This window comes from Tachysurus vachellii, chromosome 5, assembly GCF_030014155.1.
Source record: "Tachysurus vachellii isolate PV-2020 chromosome 5, HZAU_Pvac_v1, whole genome shotgun sequence".
Classification (NCBI taxonomy): domain Eukaryota; kingdom Metazoa; phylum Chordata; class Actinopteri; order Siluriformes; family Bagridae; genus Tachysurus; species Tachysurus vachellii.
The window spans coordinates 3,617,501-3,639,612 of record NC_083464.1 but is presented as its reverse complement, the minus strand read 5'-3'; the positions used below and the strand labels follow the sequence as shown (position 1 = coordinate 3,639,612).

Genomic DNA, 22,112 nt, shown 5'->3' with positions numbered 1-22,112 from the left:
GCATTACAGAAAACTGCCTTTACAACATAGTTTTGATGATTAAATAATAGAAAAGTATACTTAGTTATAAGACATTATGTAATTTGTGTTTCAGAGGGCCTTTTTACACCCGGTCACTTCATGTGTTGTCTCTGATCTGATATCTGATTTGTTAAAACTGTTCCATTTACATTAGGCCACATAAAAGCGTCTCGGCGAATCGGATATCGATCCGATCTTTCTACTCCCGCCCAAAATGCTAATATATTTTACCTCATTTCCGTGGTAACTGAAACGGAACACGCTTTGGTGTATGTACTTAAATATACTTTTGTTTCTATATGTTTTACGAAGCTTTTGTTGGACGCTTTCTTCGCTCCAAAGAGCAATAAGTGCCTGTGTGTTGTCCGTGTTATTTGTTCCTGGCGCGATGCACGACTCGTGAGTCACCTGCGAGTGACGTACTTCCGTTTGGGAGGAGTATAGCGCTGACGTATGTGGCTTGAACAACCACATTCATTTACACCTGTCTAGTTTCATCTGAAACACGTCCCAGACCACCTCCTGAAGGGGTTTGAGCGATCAGATTTATATCTGTCTCTGAAACGTTTCAGAGGGCATTTAGACCTGGTCTTTTTACCATCGGATAGATATCAGATCACAGAAAACACATGAAGTGACCAGGTGTAAAAAGCCCTTTAGTCACCCAGTAAGATCCAATTCAGTGCAGTTCTTTACCTGTTTGAGCTGTGTCATCAGTGTATCAGTGGTAGCATACAAGACTTTTCGATCTTCCTGCTCTTTCTTTCTTTTCTTCCAGCGAGACTGAGGTTTCTCTGCCCCGATTTTTGGTGTTCTCTTATTGCGCTGTTTTTTCTTGCCCTGGTCTGTTAGAGAAGGCTCCAGAGGATCCATATTTCCAGCCAAATGGTTATTCACGCCTTCCTGTTAAGCACAAACACAACGTGATTAACGGACATGAAATTGTTCGATCTTCATAAATATGATCTTACAAGACTGAGATTCTAAGTGTTTATCTATTTCTTCTCACCATAAACTCAGTAGGGCTCATCTTGACAGAACCTTTATTTTCAGCAATTCCTTCTTCCTCTGATCGCAGGCTGTCACTGGATGTCTGGTGTGTTTGGGTTGTGCTTGATGGTGGTCTGTCCTTGTTATTCAGCAGGTGTTTGAGAAGTTCGTTCCCAGACTCGCCCTTGGTACTGTGTGCTGGACTTTGCCCTGCAATATTTGGGGTCTCCTCAACCTTTACTAAGCCTGCTGCCCCTGATCCCAAAGCCCCTTCAGATCCCTGGTACTCACTCATATCCTGCTTCTCCTGCTTGATTTCCCGCAGCTCATCCAAAACTCCTCGTTCGCTCTCTGAACCCACGCTAGACTGGTGTCTAAGCAGACCGCCACTACCAGACAGCTGCTCTGATGAAGAATGCAAGCCAGACACAGAAGATAAGGAATTGGAAAGCTCAGAGGAGTCCTGGTCTCCTTGTAGGGCAGCACTGCGTGTGGGGGTGGAAGAAGTGTCTGAAACGCATGGGGTCAGAGGAGCAGTGAGGTCAGAATGAGGTGTGGAAGGTGTTTTCACTGAGTCCGAGTCGTCGTCTTTCTTCTTTTTCCGATTCCTCTTTTTCTTGAATTTCTCCTCTGGGATGATGTTGGAGTATAATTGAATGAGAGACTGGCTCGGCCCAGGGTAATTAGGAGGCAGCGGTGTGGCTGACTCCATGCCAAACAGAGGGCCTTCACTTCCGCCTTGGGGCATTGTCGGTGGCCGAGGTTGTCCTGGCATGAAGTGGAGCCCATGCATCATTGGATTCTTTGGCCGGAAATTTGGTCCCATGTCCTGGCCTGGAAAAACACCACTTGCAGTTATGGGTCGTCGCACTCCACCCTGCATGAAGGCTGGACCGGGGCCCCCAAAATCTAGAGGTGTACCACCCTGCTGGGAGAACATTGGTCCCATCTGCTGTGGCTGCTGAGGTCTGGCAGACTGCATGAAGTCTTTGGGCAGGTCAGTATTGTAGAAGGGCATGTGAGCCAGGCTGTCTCTGTTAGCATCTGGAGCCATGCCTACGTCCTGTTGCTCCATCTCCAGACGCTGAAGAGCCCTCTGTCTTTCTACCTCTTGCATCAGCTGCACCCGCTGTCTCTCCTGTTGCTCTCGCAATCGCTCACGGCGCTCCCGCTCCTGGAAGCCCTCACTGAATGGGTTATTGTCATCAAACTTTACGTGAGGGGCACCTCCAACTCCATGACCGACAGGTACGTTACCAGGCTGACCAGGTGGCACCATAGCAGGAGGTGGCTGAGTCTGTGGTGGCTGACCTGGGTTGGCTGGTGGCATCTGAGGAGGCATGTGAGATGGTATTCTGGATCCTGCAATTGGTCCAGGTCCACCTGGGTGCCAGCCAGGCATGTTAGTTATGCGGTTGGGGTTTGGCTGAGCTGGATGTGATTGCATTGGTCCAATCATGGGCTGGCCCATATGGAGTCCACCAGGCATCATGCCAGGGGGTTGGCTTGGCATTCCTGGCATAGCCTGTACTGGAGTCATCATAGAGGACTGCATACTGTGCTGTTGCTTAACGCGGTACTCCTCTATAAGCTCAGCATGCTCCTTCTGCTGCTTGCGAATCTAGGTAGTCAGTGTAACAAAGTAATTGAGATGACTCAGCACATCCTGCATTAAAAGCAAACTAAATAGTGTTTAGCTGATGACTTTGCATTTTACAAACATCATAAGGAACAAATAATTAACAAATCTGGAGTCACAAGAAATGGATGAATTGTGCAGGTTACACATCCATCACCTCATCTGACAGGGAAGGGACCAGTTTAGAAACATTAGCCAAATGATTTAAATGGCAAGAGGAAAGGTGAAGTAGGTAGTTTCTTAAATGTAAACCAAGAGGACCTAATGCCCCTTTTCCACCGAGGCAGTTTGAGTGCTGGTTCGGAGCCTAATTTAGAACCAGTTCTTTCTTTTTCGACAGCCAAAGCACCGGCTCTGAACCAGGAAAAGTGGTTCTTAAGTAGCACCAAAACGTTGCTGGTCTAGACTTAAGAACCGCTTGTGTCAGGGGCTGTGGGCGGGGCTGTGGGCGGGGCTACTGTTAGCGCATTTGATAATGTACCTTAAGTATACTAATGTTTAATACACTTTTACTTTACCGTGATATGATACATTATCAGCACACATGATAGTAGGTAGCTACATGCTAAGGCTAACTTTTTTCTGTGTTAATGATAAAATAACGTTATGTACTTTCTCCATAACAACCTCCGTTTATACAGATTACATGGAGCTGCACGTACACGTTGGATTCATCACGTTTGGGTGTTAATGTAGGTTCACAAAGCCATGAGCATTAACAGTAAAGCAACATCCACCATTGTTGATGTGTTTGTGTTTGCCGCTGCTGCGCTAACGTTGCTGGGACACGTGACACGTATACAGTGACGTCAGACTCGGCTCTGTGATGCTCTCTAGCCGGTGGAAAGGCAAACCGGTTCTTAGAAGGTTCGCCAGTGGAACCAACTTTGAACCAGCACCAGCGCTAGCTCTGAACCAGGACCCGGTTCTTTTTGGTGGAAAAGGGGCATAAGAGGACCTAAGAGAATGTAGGAATTTTACCTCAACTGTTTAGATGTTTAAATGTTAATGGCATGAATGTAAAATGTTTTTAAAAAAAAAAAAAAAAAAAAAAAAGCAGAGAGTCAAACAGCTTAAATTCCTCAAACAGCTTTACATAGCAAGATCTATATAAATATTTATGTAACTATAAAAAAATGAATAAATATACATTGGAACTACACGATGGTCATTACTTTTTTTTTTTTAAATAAAGGTACAAAAAAGAATAAAAAACAATCCAGGGAGTAAACTTAAGTGTAAAGTGAAAGAAAACCCCACTGTGTTAGCTACAGTACCTGTTCCAGCTGCTTCTGAACCACGCTTTGCTGTTCGGTCACATGTTTCAGCTGCTCTGCGTCTTCCTCGGGGAACTCGCGGCCTGCCTTTTTAGCCGTGCGCTGTTTTGCTGAGAGAGCTTTTTTGGATTTCCTGTGGGCCCCAATCTGTTCTTCTAAAAACTTCTGCTGCATTTGAAGAAGCTGCTGAGTTTCTTGAAGCCACTCCTCGTATTGCTTTTTCTGAGCATCATCTGAGAAATGGTGAGACGCGGACAGCGTTAATTTCGTCAGACGAGACGAGATGAAATATGTTCGTCAACAACCTTTTTTTTTTTTCATGACTATGACGAGACGATGACGAGACTGCGCCGCTGTCCAAAAAACGCTGACTAAGACTAAATTAACATGCATTATTGTTGACGAAAAAAGACGAGACGAAAATGTTTTGTATAAAATAAAAACTAAGATAAAATCTCTCTTCATTTTCGTCTACAATTGTCTCTGCTTTTTCATCAGCTGTTACGCCTTTAAAATATTCACAACGAGTTCGCGGCTTCGCTGTTGCTCAAGTTACAGGTCCGTGAAGCGGATCCCTCTTATTATATTGTTACCTACCAAATAAATCCATAATTTGACTCAAAATGATGATTTAAAAAGGAGTTTATTGATTTAAAAACAATTGTATTGTTTCCGCTAAAGAAAATAGTGCGCTCCGTCTCTACGGTTAGAATCCTGTGTGTCCATGGCAACGCTCTGTTGGCAACGGTGTGTTATAGTTCGCAGCGGTCTGTTATCAAGAAATAAAATAGTGTGTGTGTAGAAAGAATTCGTCCACACGCCGCTCAAAAAAAAAAAAAAAAAAAATTAATAAAAACTCCTGAGCTCAAGTCCACCCCTGGTCTAGTCAGGCTTTTTGTGTCAAATTATATTTCCTGTCGCTGTGCAGCTCTTTTATTGTACATGACAGCTTATGTCCCGATGACCGGTCTTTGCATTACGATTAAAAGAAGCATCAATAAAGTAAAAAATATGATGTGCAGTCAAGTTCGAGTGAAACAGATGTGAAACACTTTTTTTACTGAAATGTTTATCAGTAATAATCTCAGTAATAATGTGTTATTTTAAAAAAGACTACAATTTTTTGACTAAAACTAGACTAAAATTAAAAGACTTTTAGTCGACTAAAACTTGACTAACAAAAAAAGATATGTGAACGACTAAATATGACTAAAACTAACAAGGACATTTGGCACAAGACTAAGATTAAGACTAAATTAAAAATAGGTGACGAAATTAACACTAGACACAGACAAATTCATTAGGATTAACAAGACGTCCCAAAATAAACACCTTCATAATGTTAACCTATAAAGACAAATCAACAAACACTTACTGACAAACCCAGGACCAAAATTTGGAGGGTTTGGCCTCGTCAGCTGCGGAACTAGCTTCCCGTCCTAAAATAAACGGGGTGTTATTACCTGTTCAGGTTGCAATATTATAAAGGATAATATATAACATAAAACACAAGCTTGTGGATGTACCTGTCCAAACACATGCTGAGGGAGGACCCCGTGTGCATCTGGTCCATGTGCTCCAGGCATCTGTTGCATTCTGTCCCAAAAGATACAAACATATGATGTAGCACCATCTTTTGAAAGTAATACCCTTGTAAAAATTACACAAAATAATAAATGACATAGTTAAGGACAAATAGGTGAGGCTGAATACAATAAACACCACACAGTTCATATTAACATACACGTCTTAGTTTAAGTGATAGTGACGTGACGTACGGCTAAGTACGGTGACCCATACTCAGAATTCGTTCTCTGTGTTTAACCCATCCAAAGTGCACACACACAGCAGTGAAAACACACACACCGTGAACACACACACACACAGTGAACACACACACACCGTGAACACACACCCGGAGCAGTGGGCAGACATTTATGCTGCGGCACCCACGGAGCAGTTGGGGGGGTTCGGTGCCTTGCTCAAGGGCACCTCAGTCGTGGTATTGCCGGCCTGAGACTCGAACCCACAACCTTCAGTCAGACTCTCTAACCATTAGGCCACGACTTCCCCCCAAAATTTCCATAAAAGACCATTTTAATAATAAGATATAAGACATAATAATAATATGACACTTGGAGTTGTCTTCCACGACTTTTTGCCCATTTCTCCATACAGAACTAATATAACTCAGTCAGGTTTCTGAAGCTTCTCGCCCTGTCATGTGTATTTAGCCTATACATTTTCTATGGGGTTTAAGGTCAAGCTTTGTTTGGACTTTGTTGCCTTTAAGCTCTTGCATCTCTTCATGGTTTGTGGAAGAATCTTTAAGTAATCATTCTTTCTAAAGTTCACCTGTCCCTTTTGAAGCAAAATAGTTCTAAAATATGTGGACTGTCCTGTAAACATTTAGGGGCTTTTTACACCTGGTCACTTCATGCGTTTTCTGTGATCAGATATCTACCCGATGGTAAAAAGACCAGGTCTAAATGCCCTCCGAAACGTTTTCTAGACGGATATAAATCCAATGGTACAAACCCCTTCAGGAGGTGGTCTGGGACGCGTTTCAGATGAAACTGGACAGGTGTAAATGAATGTGGTTGTTCAAGCCACATACGTCAGCGCTATACTCCTCCCAAACGGAAGTACGTCACTCGCAGGTGACTCACGAGTCGTGCATCGCGCCAGAAACAAATAACATGGACGACACACAGGCACTTATTGCTTTGTAAAACAAATAGAAACAAAAGAATATTTAAGTACACACACCAAAGTGTGTTCCATTTCAGTTACCACGGAAATGAGGTAAAATATATTAGCATTTTGGGCGGGAGTAGAAAGATCGGATCGATATCTGATTCGCCGAGACGCTTTTATGTGGCCTAATGTAAATGGAACAGTTTTAACAAATCAGATAGATATCGGATCAGAGACAACACATGAAGTGACCAGGTGTAAAAAGGCCCTTTGCCTCAACTAATCAGAATTTTTAAGGGTTATTTACCGGACCATGGGGGTCATTCCCATGCTATTCTGTGCCATCACTTTATTAATTCCTTTCAGTGCCACCATCTTGGCTTTCATGATCGGGTCTGTAATAGCATCAAAGTCTGTTAAAAAAAAAAAAAAAAGTCAGTTAACAAACAAGTTTATACTCGATTATTTAAAATGTCTTAAAAATCAAATCTTGATCTACATTAAAATAAAAGTTTTATTAAACCCAAAATGCATTTAAAATAGATTTCAGGTGTTGGCAACATTCGACAGCTCTTCCGATAGATGATGTACATCCTCCACAAATAACTTTAAAACGTTGGAAAAAATGTAACGCTTCGTTGTTAAATCGCATCAACTTTTATAACGTCGCTGTCGGGCGGAAACCTCGTATGTCCAAATTTGGTCAATTTCATATTTTTTCACATATCGATGCTATTGGTCAGTCCCCATGTGGGTCTGTTATTTTTACAAGTTATTAACCAATCTAAAGTCTTGAAAATAGCTTGAGCGCAAATCTCATAACTCCATTGGACACTTCAAATGTCCACCTCTTCCTCACTCCGTGTGAGAGCTTCACGGCATATTTCTCCTCAAGAAGAGTCGCAACGAATCAACACGTCTTCTGAGGTAAATGTCTTCAAAACACTGGGCTCAAAGAAAAAAAAATCTTGACCCCCGCTAGTTCTGGTGCTCGTCTGAGGACAGGAATTTAGCGCAAGACAATCCACTGTAACGCGGACTAAACCCTGTGCACTGCAGATAAGGTACGGAGTTTTTTTAATTTCCTGAAAGATAACGGTTTTGGAGATACGAGGATTCCGTCTGACAGCGACGATCTATAAAGCTAAAGTAAAATAAGTAAGAAAGGGGCTCGTGTTTTAATCAAACACAAGACAGATTTCACTATGACCAGTGTCACATTTTACTAGGAGTGTAAATGCAGGTGGTTAAAAATGTATCTGTGTACGATCCAGGCGGAAGATGCATGAGATGTGTAAATGGGGTTCTATCTGATCTGAACTGATTTTTATGTTAATGAATAATTAACATTTAAACAGTAATAGTACAAAAGCCTTACCAACATTAGGGAAAAAGGGGTCGTTAGAGCGTTGGCGAATCATAGCCTGCATTTGCCTCTGTTGTTGCTGCTCTTGCCTCTCCTGATCCAAAAGATCTTGAAGAAGGAGTGGCTGCTCGTCTAAGAGCAGTGGCCTGTTCTGTTGGCCCTGCAGTATTTTTGTACCTTGCGGATACATCACCTGTTGGGTCTGTGGATGGAGATTGAGGGGGACAGGTTGCTGGCCACTTAACATGGGCAGGTTTACGTCCACTTGCTGGCCCGGTGAAGCTCTAAATCCATGGACTGGCAATTGCTGACTGCCAACTGGCAACGTATTTGGGTTTCCCAGTTGTGATCCATGAGCAACTGTTTCATCCATTTTTTGTCCCACTGCCATCGTGGGGTTCATCCCATGGTCTTTGGTTTGTCTCTGCAACATCATGCCCATGTTGGACTGAAGTTCTGGACCATGGCTAGCTGGAACAAGATTACCCTGCTGAGGGGGTGCCACAGGGCTGATCCCAGAGTCATCTAGTTTCTCTTTGGTTAAAAGGCTTGAGAGCACTGGAGCAGAACCAGAAGGGACCCCGGCACTTGACAAACCGATCTGATGAGCTGATCCCACAAATAGTCTAGACATTTCTCCTTGGCTATTTTTACTGTCCAGAGGCATGTTGTCAGTGTCAGGGTGGTCCTCATTGATGAGTGAATCTTGTTTAACCTCTGTTTTTATAGTTCTCATTGTCAAAAGACTACCAGCACTTTCCACTTCTAGATTCTCTTCTTGTTTGCCACGAGAAGGCAGCTCGCCACGCTCCGATTTATGCACGGTTTGAGGAGCTTTCTTCTCACACAGCACCTTCTGAAGGACAGAAGCTTCGCCGTGATCGTCCTCTATAGGATCGCTCAGATCTAGATCCTCGTTGAACATATCTTTCTTGTCCTCAAGGTTCAGCTCAGGATCAGCATAAGCAAGAAGGTCAAATTTACCAGATTCGATGAAATCGTCAAGATGAAGGTCATTTGTTTCCAAATCTATATCCTTTCCGTCATCTGCATCGAGGTTTAAGTTCTCCAAATCATCATCATCCAAATCTTTGACCTCTACATCCTCGAGGTCCTTTACTGCCGAGTCATCTGCATCTAACTTCTCCTCTATTCCGTCACCACAAGGCAATGAGATCTCTTCTGTGGGGCCCGAGACGGTCCCAGTGAGAAGTGTTGGTTGGGTAGAATTAAGTGCTTCACAGCCTACTGAATGAGTGAGTGCAGCTGACAGTGGAGGATGTTGTTGTGGATTCTCGGGTACGTTTCCTTGCGGATGTAAATTCTCCATGCTTGCTGCAATCTGCAAGTGCCCGACAGATCCTTGTTGTGGATGACCCATCATTGGAGTCAAAGGCCTTGGAACGTGGGTCCCAGGAAAGGCCATATTTTGCCCTCCCATTAAGCTGGTAGAAGATCTCTGCGAATTATTTGGATGGTCCAAGATGTTAGGTGGCAGAAATGGTAGCCTTACTCTATTTTCTGGTGCCCTGTGTCGTAGCTCGATAAACGGCTGGCCCATTAAATTGTGCTGTTGCAAAGGAAGGCCACGTGATGGAAAGTGTTGAGGAGGTCCCATTTGAGGGTTGCCTCCTATTGATCTACCTAGGTCAACCGACAGAGACCTTCTCATCTGAGGTGGTATATTATCAACCACTGGTCCACCTTGCATCTGTGGGGGTGGGCGGTGGAATGACTCCTGACCTGCTGCACCAGCTGGAAAACCAAATCTGTGGGGGAAAATAAACAAAACACAAAATTCAGAGACTTGTAAGTAAAAAAAAAGAGGAAAAGAAATGATGATTTCATAAGATTTTATTCCCAAAATTCTATGTACTTCATACTACAAGAAAAACCCTACCTAGTCCCTTGTGGTCTTATGACCATATTGCTCAAATCCCTGGAAAACTGAGGCCTTGGACAATGAGCCTCATCAGGAAATTGTGCTCGATGATCACCAGGGATAGGTCCGGGAAATCTTTGACCTCCACCATGCATTGTTGGAGCTCTCAGAGTTCCAGGATACGGTGGTGGAGGGCGACCTAAAAATACGTCGTTTGATGGTACGGGATCGTCCTGTGACCAGTGCAAAGGAGTGCCGGGTGTAGGAGTACCGGTAGCCTCTTGAAGTCCTTTCTCCTGCCTGATTGCACTCTTTTGTTGCTGCTGTTTTAGGATCAGCTGGCGTAATCTCTGACGCTAAGGACAGAGAAAAAAAAAAAAACAGATTAAGAAAAAAAAAGCATAAATTAGCATCCTAGAACTACATAAAACATTTTTAATTCATAAGATTTAACCTGTTTAACTTTTTCCTCTGTTTCCCCTAGTGGTGGTTGCATTGGGTTTTGAGCATCAGAAGAGCCACTTGAAGTTGAAGTCAGCCTTTCACCTGACTGTGGACATGGAGCCATAGGTACTTGCTCAAAGGGGTCATGTATAGGGATTTGATTAGTATTAGTCTGCGGCAAGGAGAAGGATTCCTCTGAAATGCTCAGATGTTTGGGGGTTTGAGAACCTGGACCAGATGGATGAGAAAATGGATCTGTAATCCTGTTTTGAGCCTGATGGCTAAACGGATCAGAGGTATGAAATATAGGGCTTGGCCTTGGGGTTCCAGGAGGTTGAGCAAATGGGTCAGTGAGAACTGGTCTTGGTGTTCCAGGTGGATGATCATACGGATCTGATTTAATTGGCCGCGGTGTTCCAGCAACCTGTGGGTATGCTTCTGAATTTCTCTGATTACCTGGAGATTTAGAGTATCTTTCTCCTGCCGCTGGTCTTGGAGTACCAGGCATTTGGGCGTATGGATCCATAGTGTGAGATGGCGACTGTCTGCAGCTAGATGTCGATGACTGAGCAAACTGTTCTACAGGATGAGGTGTAGAAGAAGGCACTGAAAATAGATCAGAATGTGCCCTCGGAGTTCCAGGAGGCTGGGCACAGGGTTCGTGAGGTCGGGGAGTACCAGGAGGCTGAGAATAAGGATCAGCAATTTGTGAAGAGTACTCTGGCCTAGGTGTAGATGGTGCCTGTGCATAAGGATCCCTTTGAGAATGCCGGATCATTGGCATAGGTTGTGCAAAGTGACCTCCTGAAGCCTGACGCATCATTCTGCCATCAGCGCTGAAAGCCTCTCCTTGTGATGGATAAAGAGTTAGAGGTTGATGAACTAACGGATCAGTTTGCTGACCGTGTGTAAAGCCATCTGCTGATGCACGTCTGATGCTTAGCTGTCCTGCACCGAAGGAGTCTTGAGGAGGATGTGAGGGGGGCATGGGAGTTTTAAAAAGTGGTACAGAGCCAGATTCATTGCTTCCAGGAACGGGTGTAAATAGCGGCCTTGAGTATGGGTCAGAGGGCAAAACACGTGGAGGTGTTCGCTGGTAGGTCTCTGTTCTCTGGTTTGGCCTAGTGAAATCTCCAGATGAAGTATTAGCCAGGATGTATCTACCCTGTTGTTGCTGAAGATGCTGCTGCTGTTCTGATGCAGATCCAGGCCTCAGGGGACCAAGGGGTTTCACAAAAGGGTCTGCAGGCCTGGGTGTGTCTGGTGGCTTTGAATAAATGTCAACATTCGCAGATGTTGGCGAACCAAAGGTCTCGTGGGCTGGAGAGGGCCTGCCCCTTTCCTGCATGTCGGATATTGAGCCTCTATGAGGTGTACTTGATCCCGATGGTGGGGGTCGAGGTGTACCCACCATTTTAGCATACGGATCCCAAGGAGAAGATGGACGGGAGCCTGAGGAACCTGGAGAAAACATCTGAGGAGACTGAGGCTGAGATGATGACCCTTGAAAGTACTGGGTATCCTGTGTGGGTGTTTTCGCTGCTGACGATGGAGGTGGCAGTTGAGGACGCAAAAACACATCGTCTGACGTGGGTGTCCCAGGAAGCTGGGGCCTTACAAAGGTATCCTTGATCGTCGTTGGCTGTAGAGGGGATGCGTCACCTCCGTTGCTGGGCTGAGGTGTCATGGGACTTTTATTCCCACTATTTTGGGAATTATCTCCACTTGACTGGCCACTGAGTTGTTGCTGTTGCTGTTGTTGAAGTTGCTGCTGTTCATTTTTAACCTGCTCAAGCTTCTGAGTGGCTTCAATCTTCGCCTGCTGTTTGCTCTTTTGTCTCATTTGCTGCCGTGAAAACCAGAAAGCAAATGAAACATAAAAGTTGATAAAGCAATTAGAATTAATTTACATTTTATGTTTATCTAATGCCAAAAAAAATGCTCTTTCCCCTCATTCCCTAAATAGGTTTTGAACATTTCAAAATGATTTGTTAAAACATGCAGGGAAAATGTTAATATGTATAACTATAACGATGACAAATCTTTTTTTAAGGCCAATACCTATGCTTCGGGTTAAGGGAAAAACATACCAGTATATATATATATAAAAAAATAAATTTTTTTCCCTCTACAACTCAACCTTCTGCATTGTTTCCTGCATCTTGTAAATCTGTCTTTATAGCTTCTTTGGCAGATGAACGCCAAAACTGCGCCTCGCTTTGGGATCTTACCAGAGATTTTTTTCCACATCCTGCAGCTATAGATGCTTGGTTGGAATGTCCAAATAGGACGTCTTTATTTGTTGATTTTATGGCTTTGCTTTTTGGGACCTTTTCCTGCTGCTTCTTAAGGGGTCCCAACATCTGATTTAACTCTCCCTTTTAAATGCAAATTAAGAATTAGTAGACTGTATGGCAATTCCAAATGTAAAGAAAGAAATAGCCACTTAACCATGCATTTACATAATATTTCACTACAGGCCTTGTTGGCTTTACAGAATATACCAATCATGCACAGTTGAGGTAACCCTGCAGAAAACTTTTAAAATTGGGGAAATTTCCATGCTATGATATTTTTTTTTAGCACTCAGTACTTCAGAATTTAATTAGAGGCTTATTACACAGATAGCATGTTAATATAAAACAGCAACCAAATTTTGAACTCTTGCTGATTAAAAAAAAATCATCATTTAATTTCTCTCTAGCTGCTGTCCGTATTCAATTGACCTAAACATGAACTTTGTACTAAATCCGTGTGACGACCTCTCTCGTCCCGATCTTTAGTGACATGGTGACTTAATGATGTTAGTCAAACGGCAAATCCGAATGAAGTCAATTAAGGTTAGCGTGATGAAAGCTGATCAAAATTCATAAAGCCAGAGCCTTGATCGTTGGGTAAGAAACCCAGCTTAGCATATTACTATATATATCATTAAAAAAAAAAAAAAAGACAAGAAAAGAAAAGAAACCTCAGGGCTGTCAATCACCTGTCTGAATTTCCACTCTTGCTCATGTTCAGACTCCTTTTGTTTGAGGGGGTCTTTGAAGAGCTGCTCGGTGTCCACGGACATGCTCGGGTCAAAATGGTCAGGAGCCTGCTGCTGTTGCTGTCTCTTCAGTGTGTCGTTAGACAGTTGGACCTTATTTATGCGCAGGGCCGCTCGATTATCCCGAGCCATTTGCTAGAAGGGGTAAAAAGAACCAAAAAAAAAACAAAAAAAAAAAAAAACTGCACTTTCTTTCAAGGTTCACGAAGATAAATCAAATCCAAACACTAAAACAATGCTAACTAACTCTTACCACATAAGGCGCTCTTTCCTGAGAACTAGCCTTTCTCCACAGCTTTGCGATTTGCTTTACCCTAGTTGACCAATCTATGGACACAATTCAAACAATTAGTTTCTACACATGATCTACACCCAGACAGGCATTGAGAAGGAAGGGACAAAGTCACGCACCTGGAAATTCTTCTTTCAGGTTGGGAAAATTGACATTAGTGTAGAGAACGGGTGCCACCGTGGCCATCTCTCCGAGGGTCTCTTCTTTCTCCCACTTCAGTGTACTCCTCTGGGCGTTGGACATGACATCTGTTTCTGGCTCTGCAGGAGGAGCTGGACCAGGCATAGCGACAGCAGCACTCCAGGGACCCACCATATCGCTCCCCATCTGACTGAACTTCTTGTCCCTATAGAGATTCACCCACGGAAAAAAAACCTTCAGGATTAACTTTTTTACGATCGGAAGACCGGCCTTCGCCGAATCGCCGCGGTCTCTCTCAGAAGATAAAGATATGTCGGTTCTGCGTACGGAACAACGCGAGACCGTTATAGAAAAATAATCCCGACCTTCTGGTTCGAGATTTCAGCAGAATTTCTCTTACCTCATACTATCAGGAAAAGGCATCTGGTGAACGGGAGAAAACGTGCCAGTAATCCCGGCTCCAGGCATCATGGAATTTGTAGGAAAGACCGGATTTTGACCCATCATACCGTTTATAACAGGCATGCGAGGGAACATAGCATGATCACCTGAAACTGAAACCAAGAGTTTTTATGCTACAAGAAATCATAGTGACGCATATAATAATAATAATAACAGTTTAGCGTTTCAATGATTTTTTTTTTTATTTATTAAAAGGCGTAAATGATTTGAGTAGGTAGTGATACAAGATACCTGGTGCTTGTTGTGGCACCGTCATGACTGGCACATTAGAGATGGTGTTGGGAGGCTGTGCTAGCTGAGATGACTGATTGGTGCTTGGGCTCAACACTGCTGTAAACAAGTCTTCCACATCTTTCCCTTCTAGTTCTAAATAAAGACAGCGGTTCTAGTTAACGCTCGAGGTTAGTTATAATAACGATGATGTTACAGTACGTACACGACTGCTAATCCTTGACCGACACTTCCTAGTATATTATGGTCATGTGACTCACTACAGATCAAGCACAATATGTACGGTATGGCCTTTACTACCAAAGCCCTTCAGTAACAGTTAACACACTTAACACGATCACAACTTAACACACGTACAGTATCGTAAGGCGATATTAACATATTTCAGTAGTGTAATAACAATTAAACGTACAAACCTGGAATCTGGAGCTTGCTGAGAATAGAACCTAAAACAAACAAACCCAAACATCAGATTACATGGAAATTTATTCAACATTGAGCCAAAACCAGTTTAGCTTTCTAAGGAAGATTTGTTTTTAAGCAAAAACGGTAACCGAATTCCGTCAACCGCGATTAGAGGGTTGAACTCGTCAGAGAAACAAGACGAAAGGCGGAAGCTGCGATTAATTACTGGGAATTGTTGATTTATGGGGTAAATCAGAAACCACTGGGGAGCCAGAGACTATAGCCGTGTTGACATTAGTGATGGATAAAGTGACATGGTAACGTGCAGAACGTGTATTGTTTAGAAACGTAGCTGTTATCAGAAAATCTATAACTACTCGAGGCAGCAAAAAAAAAAAAAAAAAAAAAAAAGCAAAGGTTCCAGGATCACATTTAATTACATACCTGCAAACTCACAGGAGGTGAAAAAGGTGACAAGGTTCGAAATACCCCCCCCCACATTTGCTTCAAGTGAAAAAAGCACTTTTATTAATCCTATTTTTACCAAAATTTCTTGGAAATAATTTTTCTCTGTACAATTTGAGTGCCTTGGAACCTTAATAAATTGATGAACACAAATATTGCTATTTCTTTTGTTTTTTGGCCGCCAGAAGACTTTCAAGTGCCCGTTTTCGTTGTTTAGCAATGTGTCTCTTTATTGCTTTTTGTTCGTCCTCTGCGGCTTGAAGTGAGGGACGAATTAGGTGATTGTCTTATCTTGGTTCTGAGTGCCGATTGGTCAAAAGACGCGAGGACGACTGAGATGTGAGGCGTCATCTGCTTACTAGTGCTTCACACTCCAGTCCAGTTGGTGGCGGTGAATGCACTAAAAGTTGGTTTGCCGTCCGCCATAAAAAGTCATTAGAAGTAGAGACGCGAGGCATCAGCTTGATAGACGGTTTACTACGCTGCGTCCAAAACCACCGCCTAAGTACTACTTCGCCTAATTATTGGATGGAAGTAAGCGGTTTCGGACGCAGCTGAAAGAAACGCCCCCCACCCCCCCACCCCCCCAAACTAAAAACTCTTCAGATCTACACGATTCACACAAATGACATATTTTGATTAAAAACGGCGAATTTCGCTCAAAACGACTAGTTTGCAGGTATGTAATTAGGTTTGCATACTAATCAGATATCCTCACCATCGGTCACCATCTTGTCCAGTTCGGGGCTGAGGATCACATCCAGAGGTTCTTCCTGAAGTTGTCGAGGTCCCCGAGCAGGAACAGGATGAGGTGGGCCTGATGGGTCATCAGAAATGGCCCCGATATCCAAACCAGCTGGGGCCAAAAAGGGCATTGGGTTCTCATTAGATTCATACAGAGACAGGGACATTTCCTGAACATTCAAACCCGAGAGAAAAGTAAAACGTTGGGGGAAAAAAAAAACGTAGAGCTGTCAAACTAGGAAGGCAAAAATCAGCGTTGACAACCAATTTATTTTCTACCGCGTCTGAGCGCTCAGACAGAAAAAATAGAACGGGGAAAAGAAAAGAGCGTGAGGACCAATCTTTCTTGTCATGGTAAAATAATTTTTTCTACACGCTTATGTTTCTTTCCCTTCTCTCTTCCCTCCCCCTTAACTCAATTTTCTGTGAATAACAGGAACCTAATTTGTGTTGCCTGCCGACCAAGTGTGGGGAGAAAAACAGGGAAAAAAAGAAATAAAAAAACTGGATCCTGCCGTACCGAAAGAAACGAGGATGTAATCGATAAAGAATAACGTGCAATTGTGGTGATTAATCCTGAAAGGGAAGACGTTGGGTTCAGCAAATCTCGGTAAGATTACATTATGTTACTGATCTAAAAACTCTGTATATTGAGGAGAAAGAAAAAAAACTCTGTATAGTGAAAAGAAAAGAAAAAATAAAACAACTCTGAATTCTCTCTTCCAATGTTAAGCTCACGCTCTCTAAGACCCGTTTGTTCCCATTTGATCCTTATCGTTTCGCATATTTGGTAAAGTATGACAGATGAAGTGATCCCTGGTGGTCCACTTCCCTTTCAGGCTGGACCGGTGTGTCCCATTATCTCCTATTTCAAACCTGGTGATGATGGGGAAAGTGTCATGTTCAGTGGAGGAGCTGGAACATCTTACTCGTATATAAAACCAGACTTTCACAGGACTGGAGCTCTGTAATTAGCTCACCTTAGTGGAGCGTGTGAAAAACTCTATGCCTGAAAAACTCCTGGTTTGAAGGCATCTCCGCACGACGACATGGCGCGCAGCCGAAAAAAGCCGCAAACTTAAGTCAAGGACCGGTGTCGCGAGTAAAAACTCGAGACGTTTCCATCCTCGTCAATCTACTCCATCGGGCGAGATCGTGACTCCATAATCTTATTGCCTGCGTGCGGCTCCGCACTTTTATTGCGCTTAATACTCAGAGAGAAATTAATCACGAAGCCGTCATCGTAAGATCGGGCGTCACTTAGTTAATCTACCTTCGCCACATCTCGCTAAAACAAACACGAAGACGTGACGAGGTGAGACTCGTTCGACCCCGACGTCAATCTACTTCTCACGTCAGCTTCAGAGAGAGAGTAGAGCTGCATGCGGTTTCATTTCCTAAGTGGTTAGTGTGTATTATAAAAAAAAGAAAAAAAAAAGAAAGAAAGCCAGAACACACAAGAGTGTGAGTGAATGTGTGTATATGTATATAAAAGGGCAGAGGAGAGGCATGCAGAGCTGGAGAGATCCAGAAAGTGAAAAGGGCGTGCTGAGTGACCTCGGGGTTAGAAAACAGAACAGCGCTACTCTTACAGCCAAAAGCTGCTCTATGTCCAAGCTCTTACCGAACGGAGAAGGGGAGCTGTCCACCTGGAAAGGGCATAAATCAAGACCTACAGGAACCCAAACCAGATAAAACCAAAGCGTTAAAATCAAAACAAAGCACAGCAAAGCCAAAAAAGATGATGAACAGAATGAAAGAAAAACAAGAACAATGCAATGAAGCCAAAGGAAAAAAAAAAAAAAGTGTGGTAAAATGTGTGAACAACATGTGAGTGAAACTTAAAGCTGCCAAAAGGTGTCGATCTTTCCATCAAAAGGATCTGGGTTAGTTAGAGCATTTGAAAAAAAGGGACAGGGCCAGGAGGCTGAGTCGAGGACTACGCTCGGGGTGATGGTCTACCTGAATCGTGGCCTGCGTCCGACAGCATCCCGAGGAGATCGTCGTCTGAATGGAGAACCAACTCGGTTAAGGGATCCTGTGCACTGGCTGAAGATTGAGAAAATAAGGTGTTTCTGAGCCAGTAGCTTACAATAAAACAGACCTCGTAAACCTGGGAGAACTGCATAAAACATGTCTTCTGAATATTAGGGGTGGACGATACACTCTGGGTAAGATTTGATTCAATTCACCAGAATGAATCCAGATTCAATTCAATTAACCGAATTCATTTCACAACTAGATTCACAATACTGACTGTACGATTCAGGTTTGATTAAGGTCATGATACCGATTACCAATTTTATACAATTTACCAAAATGATTACCAATTTGATTCGATTCACGATACTGACTCTCACGATTCAATTCTCAGAGTATACGAACACCGTTTTATTCATGAAAAATTATGACTAAAAAGGGATTTCTGGATTATAAACTACATGAAACGATGTGCGTTTTTGTCTTTATAAACCAGGGGTCGGCAACCTTAAACACCCAAAGAGCCGTTTGGACCCGTTTCCCACAGAGAAAAAAAAAACACAAGGAGCCACAAAACACTTTTAACATCTAAAATGAATATATATATATATATATATATATATATATATATATATATATATATATATATATATATATATCTCCATATATCTGCATATATCAATTTTTTACCTTTATGGAAACTGTAGTGTGTTTCATTTATGAAATCAATGAACTGCTACCGAGTAAACGAAATTTTATTTCTGCGGCAAACAAAAATATTTTGAACAGTTTGAACAAACCTTAACAAAAAAGACGCTGTGTTGAAGGTTACTATAGAATAAAATGTTCGATGTCTAATCGAGTCCTCGTCGTATTCACGACATCAAAATTTTAACTCGCCGGCTGCAGCGAACCAAAAACGCGTCTGCTTCTGTGTTGGATTTCACAAGTCGGCGGTTACGACGCGTATTTTGAGCGACAAACAAATTAGATTATTTTAATGTTACAAGAGCATCACGATATTAGAATTTAGAATTACATTTTTTTAAAAACTAACTCCGGAGCCGCGGGTTGCCAACCCCTGGTATAAACAAACAAACAAAAAAAATGTAAAACTGATATAAACACAGGTTTAATTGTTTAAAAAAAAAACATACTAGAGGTTGATAATAGTTCTCCAAAAACGAACATGATCATGTGACCAGCGTACTGTCTGTATATTTTCACTCTATGGGTGGTACAGATCGGGACCTCTAATGCCGATATTGCACATTTCTTCGATGCACGTCGCGCCCAGATGTATCGTTACACCCCTACTGAATGTACAACTGAACACAATGTAAAATAAAGCGACAATGTTAAACGGAACAACGTTAAATCAAATGAAATCGAATGTGTAAACTGAAAGGAACTCAAAATATCTGAAGGAACGTGTTACAAATGAATGAATAACTCCAGACTTTACGCTGTGTGACGTCTAACCGTCTCTCACTGTCGCGGCGTTTAGATCGGACTCGACAGGACGTCTGATTTTTAAAACCAGAATCGATTTGTTTTACTGGATCTTCATCGTATAACCAGGTACAGTGTGAGGATGACACAGTGACATGACACAATGTAAAACCAGATCAAATAAAAGTTCAAGGTTAAATAAAGATAAAGTGTAAAATACAGACAGATAGTTAAAGAATAGCCTGTGGTTCGTCGTGTCCGTATGTCTCCCAGGACAAACAAGCAGATCTAAAAGTGCACGAGCAAAGCTTTTAAAATCCGGCCCTTTGATTAGATGCGCTTTTATCCTTTCCAAAGTGGCCAGACGGGGGAACTCTGGGAACTGGGATGAGAGCTGGTAAATTGGGTTTTAAGTGCAGCGTAGGCCTGGCTAGCACCGAGGGCTCTGAGATGAGTGCTGGGCTGTGGGGCAGGATTTAAATGAAGCATGACAGAACTGAGGATGAGGAGGCACAGTGGACAATGAGTTGACTGAAATGAGCCTCTTCTTGAAATGCCTTCAAGAACGTACTTGTTAAGGATCAAAGAGCACGGAGAAAGAGAGAGAGAAAAAAAAAGGTCTAGCGCTGCGTCATTTTTCTTGCCCTTCAGCAAAAATACAAACAAACGCGCGTCCTCGTGCACTTGTGCTCAGAGATAAAGTGGTGTGCTTTAGTGTTACACTGGGTTGTGGGAGAAAGAAGAGAAATATGAACTGATAAAGCATATTATCTTTCTGTACAGACTTCAGAGGAGACCACAGCAGGAAAACAGGATCTGATGTGGCAGCGTTTGGACAGGAAAGATATATTCATTCATTCATTCATTCATTCATTCATTCTTTCATCTTCTACCGCTTATCCGAACTACCTCGGGTCACGGGGAGCCTGTGTCTATCTCAGGCGTCATCGGGCATCAAGGCAGGATACACCCTGGACGGAGTGCCAACCCATCACAGGGCACACACACACACACACACACTCATTAACTCACGCAATCACACACTACGGACAATTTTGAATAATGCCAATCAACCTACCATGCATGTCTTTGGACCGGGGGAGGAAACCGGAGTACCCGGAGGAAACCCCCGAGGCACGGGGAGAACATGCAAACTCCACACACACAAGGTGGAGGTGGGAATCGAACCCCAAACCCTGGACATGTGAGGCGAACGTGCTAACCACTAAGACACCGTGCCCCCGGAAAGATATATCGTTCCTCAAATTATGGAGGACATTTCACAAGGAATGTAACACACCAGGGTGATGTTGAGTGTGATGAATAAAAGGGAGAAATCTATCTGTTTATCTTTATATCTATGTACATTAATATATGTGTGTGTGTGTGTGTGTGTGTATGAACATACGCAGAGTCCCAGCTTTTCCGGATATGGGAGTGGCTGCAGCACTGAGGAGTGGATCTGAAGAGGGATCCAGGAAGCTGGAGTTGGCGCTCGGTGGTTTGCTGTCTCTGTGTGCCACCTCCTCCTCTATTGGCCCCGTCTCCAAAGCCTGCTTACTCTGTTTACTCTTATCCAAGAGTTCCTTCCCAAAGAAAGCCTCCTGGAAGATGGCAGCAAACACACACACACACACACACACAAAATCAATAAATAAAAAGTCAGAGAAAACGACATCTCTATAGAAATCAGTCTGAACCTAGCCCATGTGTGAAGCATGGTGGTGGGAGTACAGTGCTGTAAGGAACAGATAACGGTCAGGGATTCTGTAAACTCAACCCAAGCTGGGTTATAAAGCGTGAGCAAGAGCGTAGATCAAAAACAGTGCGGCGTAAATCGTACGGAAACGATCTTATAGTGGCATTGTACAAAATACAGCTTAACTACTGAGCAGGATCGGCTGGAAGCACATTGAAAATGACTGAAAAATAATTAGCATTTAAAATGATGAAAGAATTATAATGACTAATTAATGTCTAATTAAAAACGACAAAAATACAAATTAAATATTTGTATTTTTAACAACACACATGTTAATAACACATTTTAAAGGGAGAATAAACAATGACAACACCCCGTTGTGTCTTTTTATATTCACAGGAGAAGTAAATATCATTTACACAATAATAGATACAGTCACTTGATCATCATGTTTATGCTTTGAGTAAATCGTTTCTTCTAGAAGATACAACACCGTTATACGAGTTTCTTAAAGGAATACCGTCGTCTTTATTGTTTAGCGCTTGTTTATCTGCTGCTCGGGAGCACAGTCACGCTTTCGTACCGAAGTGTAATAAAAAAAAAGGAAGATAAAGAAAAAAAACGTAAAGACGATCTCTCTCGCTAAGTAACCACGTAGCACTTCGCTATATCCGACAGATCTCCACTATCAATCTGACTGCTCCCTGCTGCGCTAAAACATTAAAAGCCTAATGCGCTGGGATTTAAATAATTGATTAAAGTCATGTCTCTGGTGAGGAACTTTAAGTTTAATTTGAGGCTTACTGAACAAGAAGAGCCCAAAATGACAGCTGGTGCACTTAATGCATGGCCGGCTTGCCAGCACCGATCACTGAG

General features: G+C 42.8%; 1 protein-coding gene across 7 annotated transcripts in view; it reads right to left on the bottom strand.

The window, feature by feature from the left end:
- Window positions 1–22,112, bottom strand: part of kmt2ca (lysine (K)-specific methyltransferase 2Ca) — a 167,449-nt gene that overhangs the window by 21,493 nt on the left and 123,844 nt on the right. For 4 of the 7 annotated variants that reach the window (XM_060869529.1, XM_060869528.1, XM_060869530.1 and 1 more), the window contains 20 exons: window positions 20,943–21,138; window positions 18,065–18,151; window positions 17,727–17,774; window positions 16,077–16,214; window positions 14,905–14,934; window positions 14,489–14,623; window positions 14,196–14,349; window positions 13,774–14,000; window positions 13,616–13,689; window positions 13,303–13,497; window positions 12,548–12,694; window positions 10,327–12,162; window positions 9,891–10,228; window positions 8,003–9,759; window positions 6,932–7,037; window positions 5,454–5,523; window positions 5,303–5,366; window positions 3,928–4,160; window positions 1,031–2,632; window positions 718–924 (listed from right to left, as the gene is read on the bottom strand). In XM_060869529.1, coding sequence (XP_060725512.1) covers window positions 718–924; window positions 1,031–2,632; window positions 3,928–4,160; window positions 5,303–5,366; window positions 5,454–5,523; window positions 6,932–7,037; window positions 8,003–9,759; window positions 9,891–10,228; window positions 10,327–12,162; window positions 12,548–12,694; window positions 13,303–13,497; window positions 13,616–13,689; window positions 13,774–14,000; window positions 14,196–14,349; window positions 14,489–14,623; window positions 14,905–14,934; window positions 16,077–16,214; window positions 17,727–17,774; window positions 18,065–18,151; window positions 20,943–21,138 — 7,644 coding nt within the window. The remainder of the gene's footprint in view (window positions 1–717; window positions 925–1,030; window positions 2,633–3,927; window positions 4,161–5,302; window positions 5,367–5,453; window positions 5,524–6,931; window positions 7,038–8,002; window positions 9,760–9,890; window positions 10,229–10,326; window positions 12,163–12,547; window positions 12,695–13,302; window positions 13,498–13,615; window positions 13,690–13,773; window positions 14,001–14,195; window positions 14,350–14,488; window positions 14,624–14,904; window positions 14,935–16,076; window positions 16,215–17,726; window positions 17,775–18,064; window positions 18,152–20,942; window positions 21,139–22,112) is intronic. The other 3 variants (XM_060869534.1, XM_060869531.1, XM_060869532.1) reach the window with 3 other exon arrangements.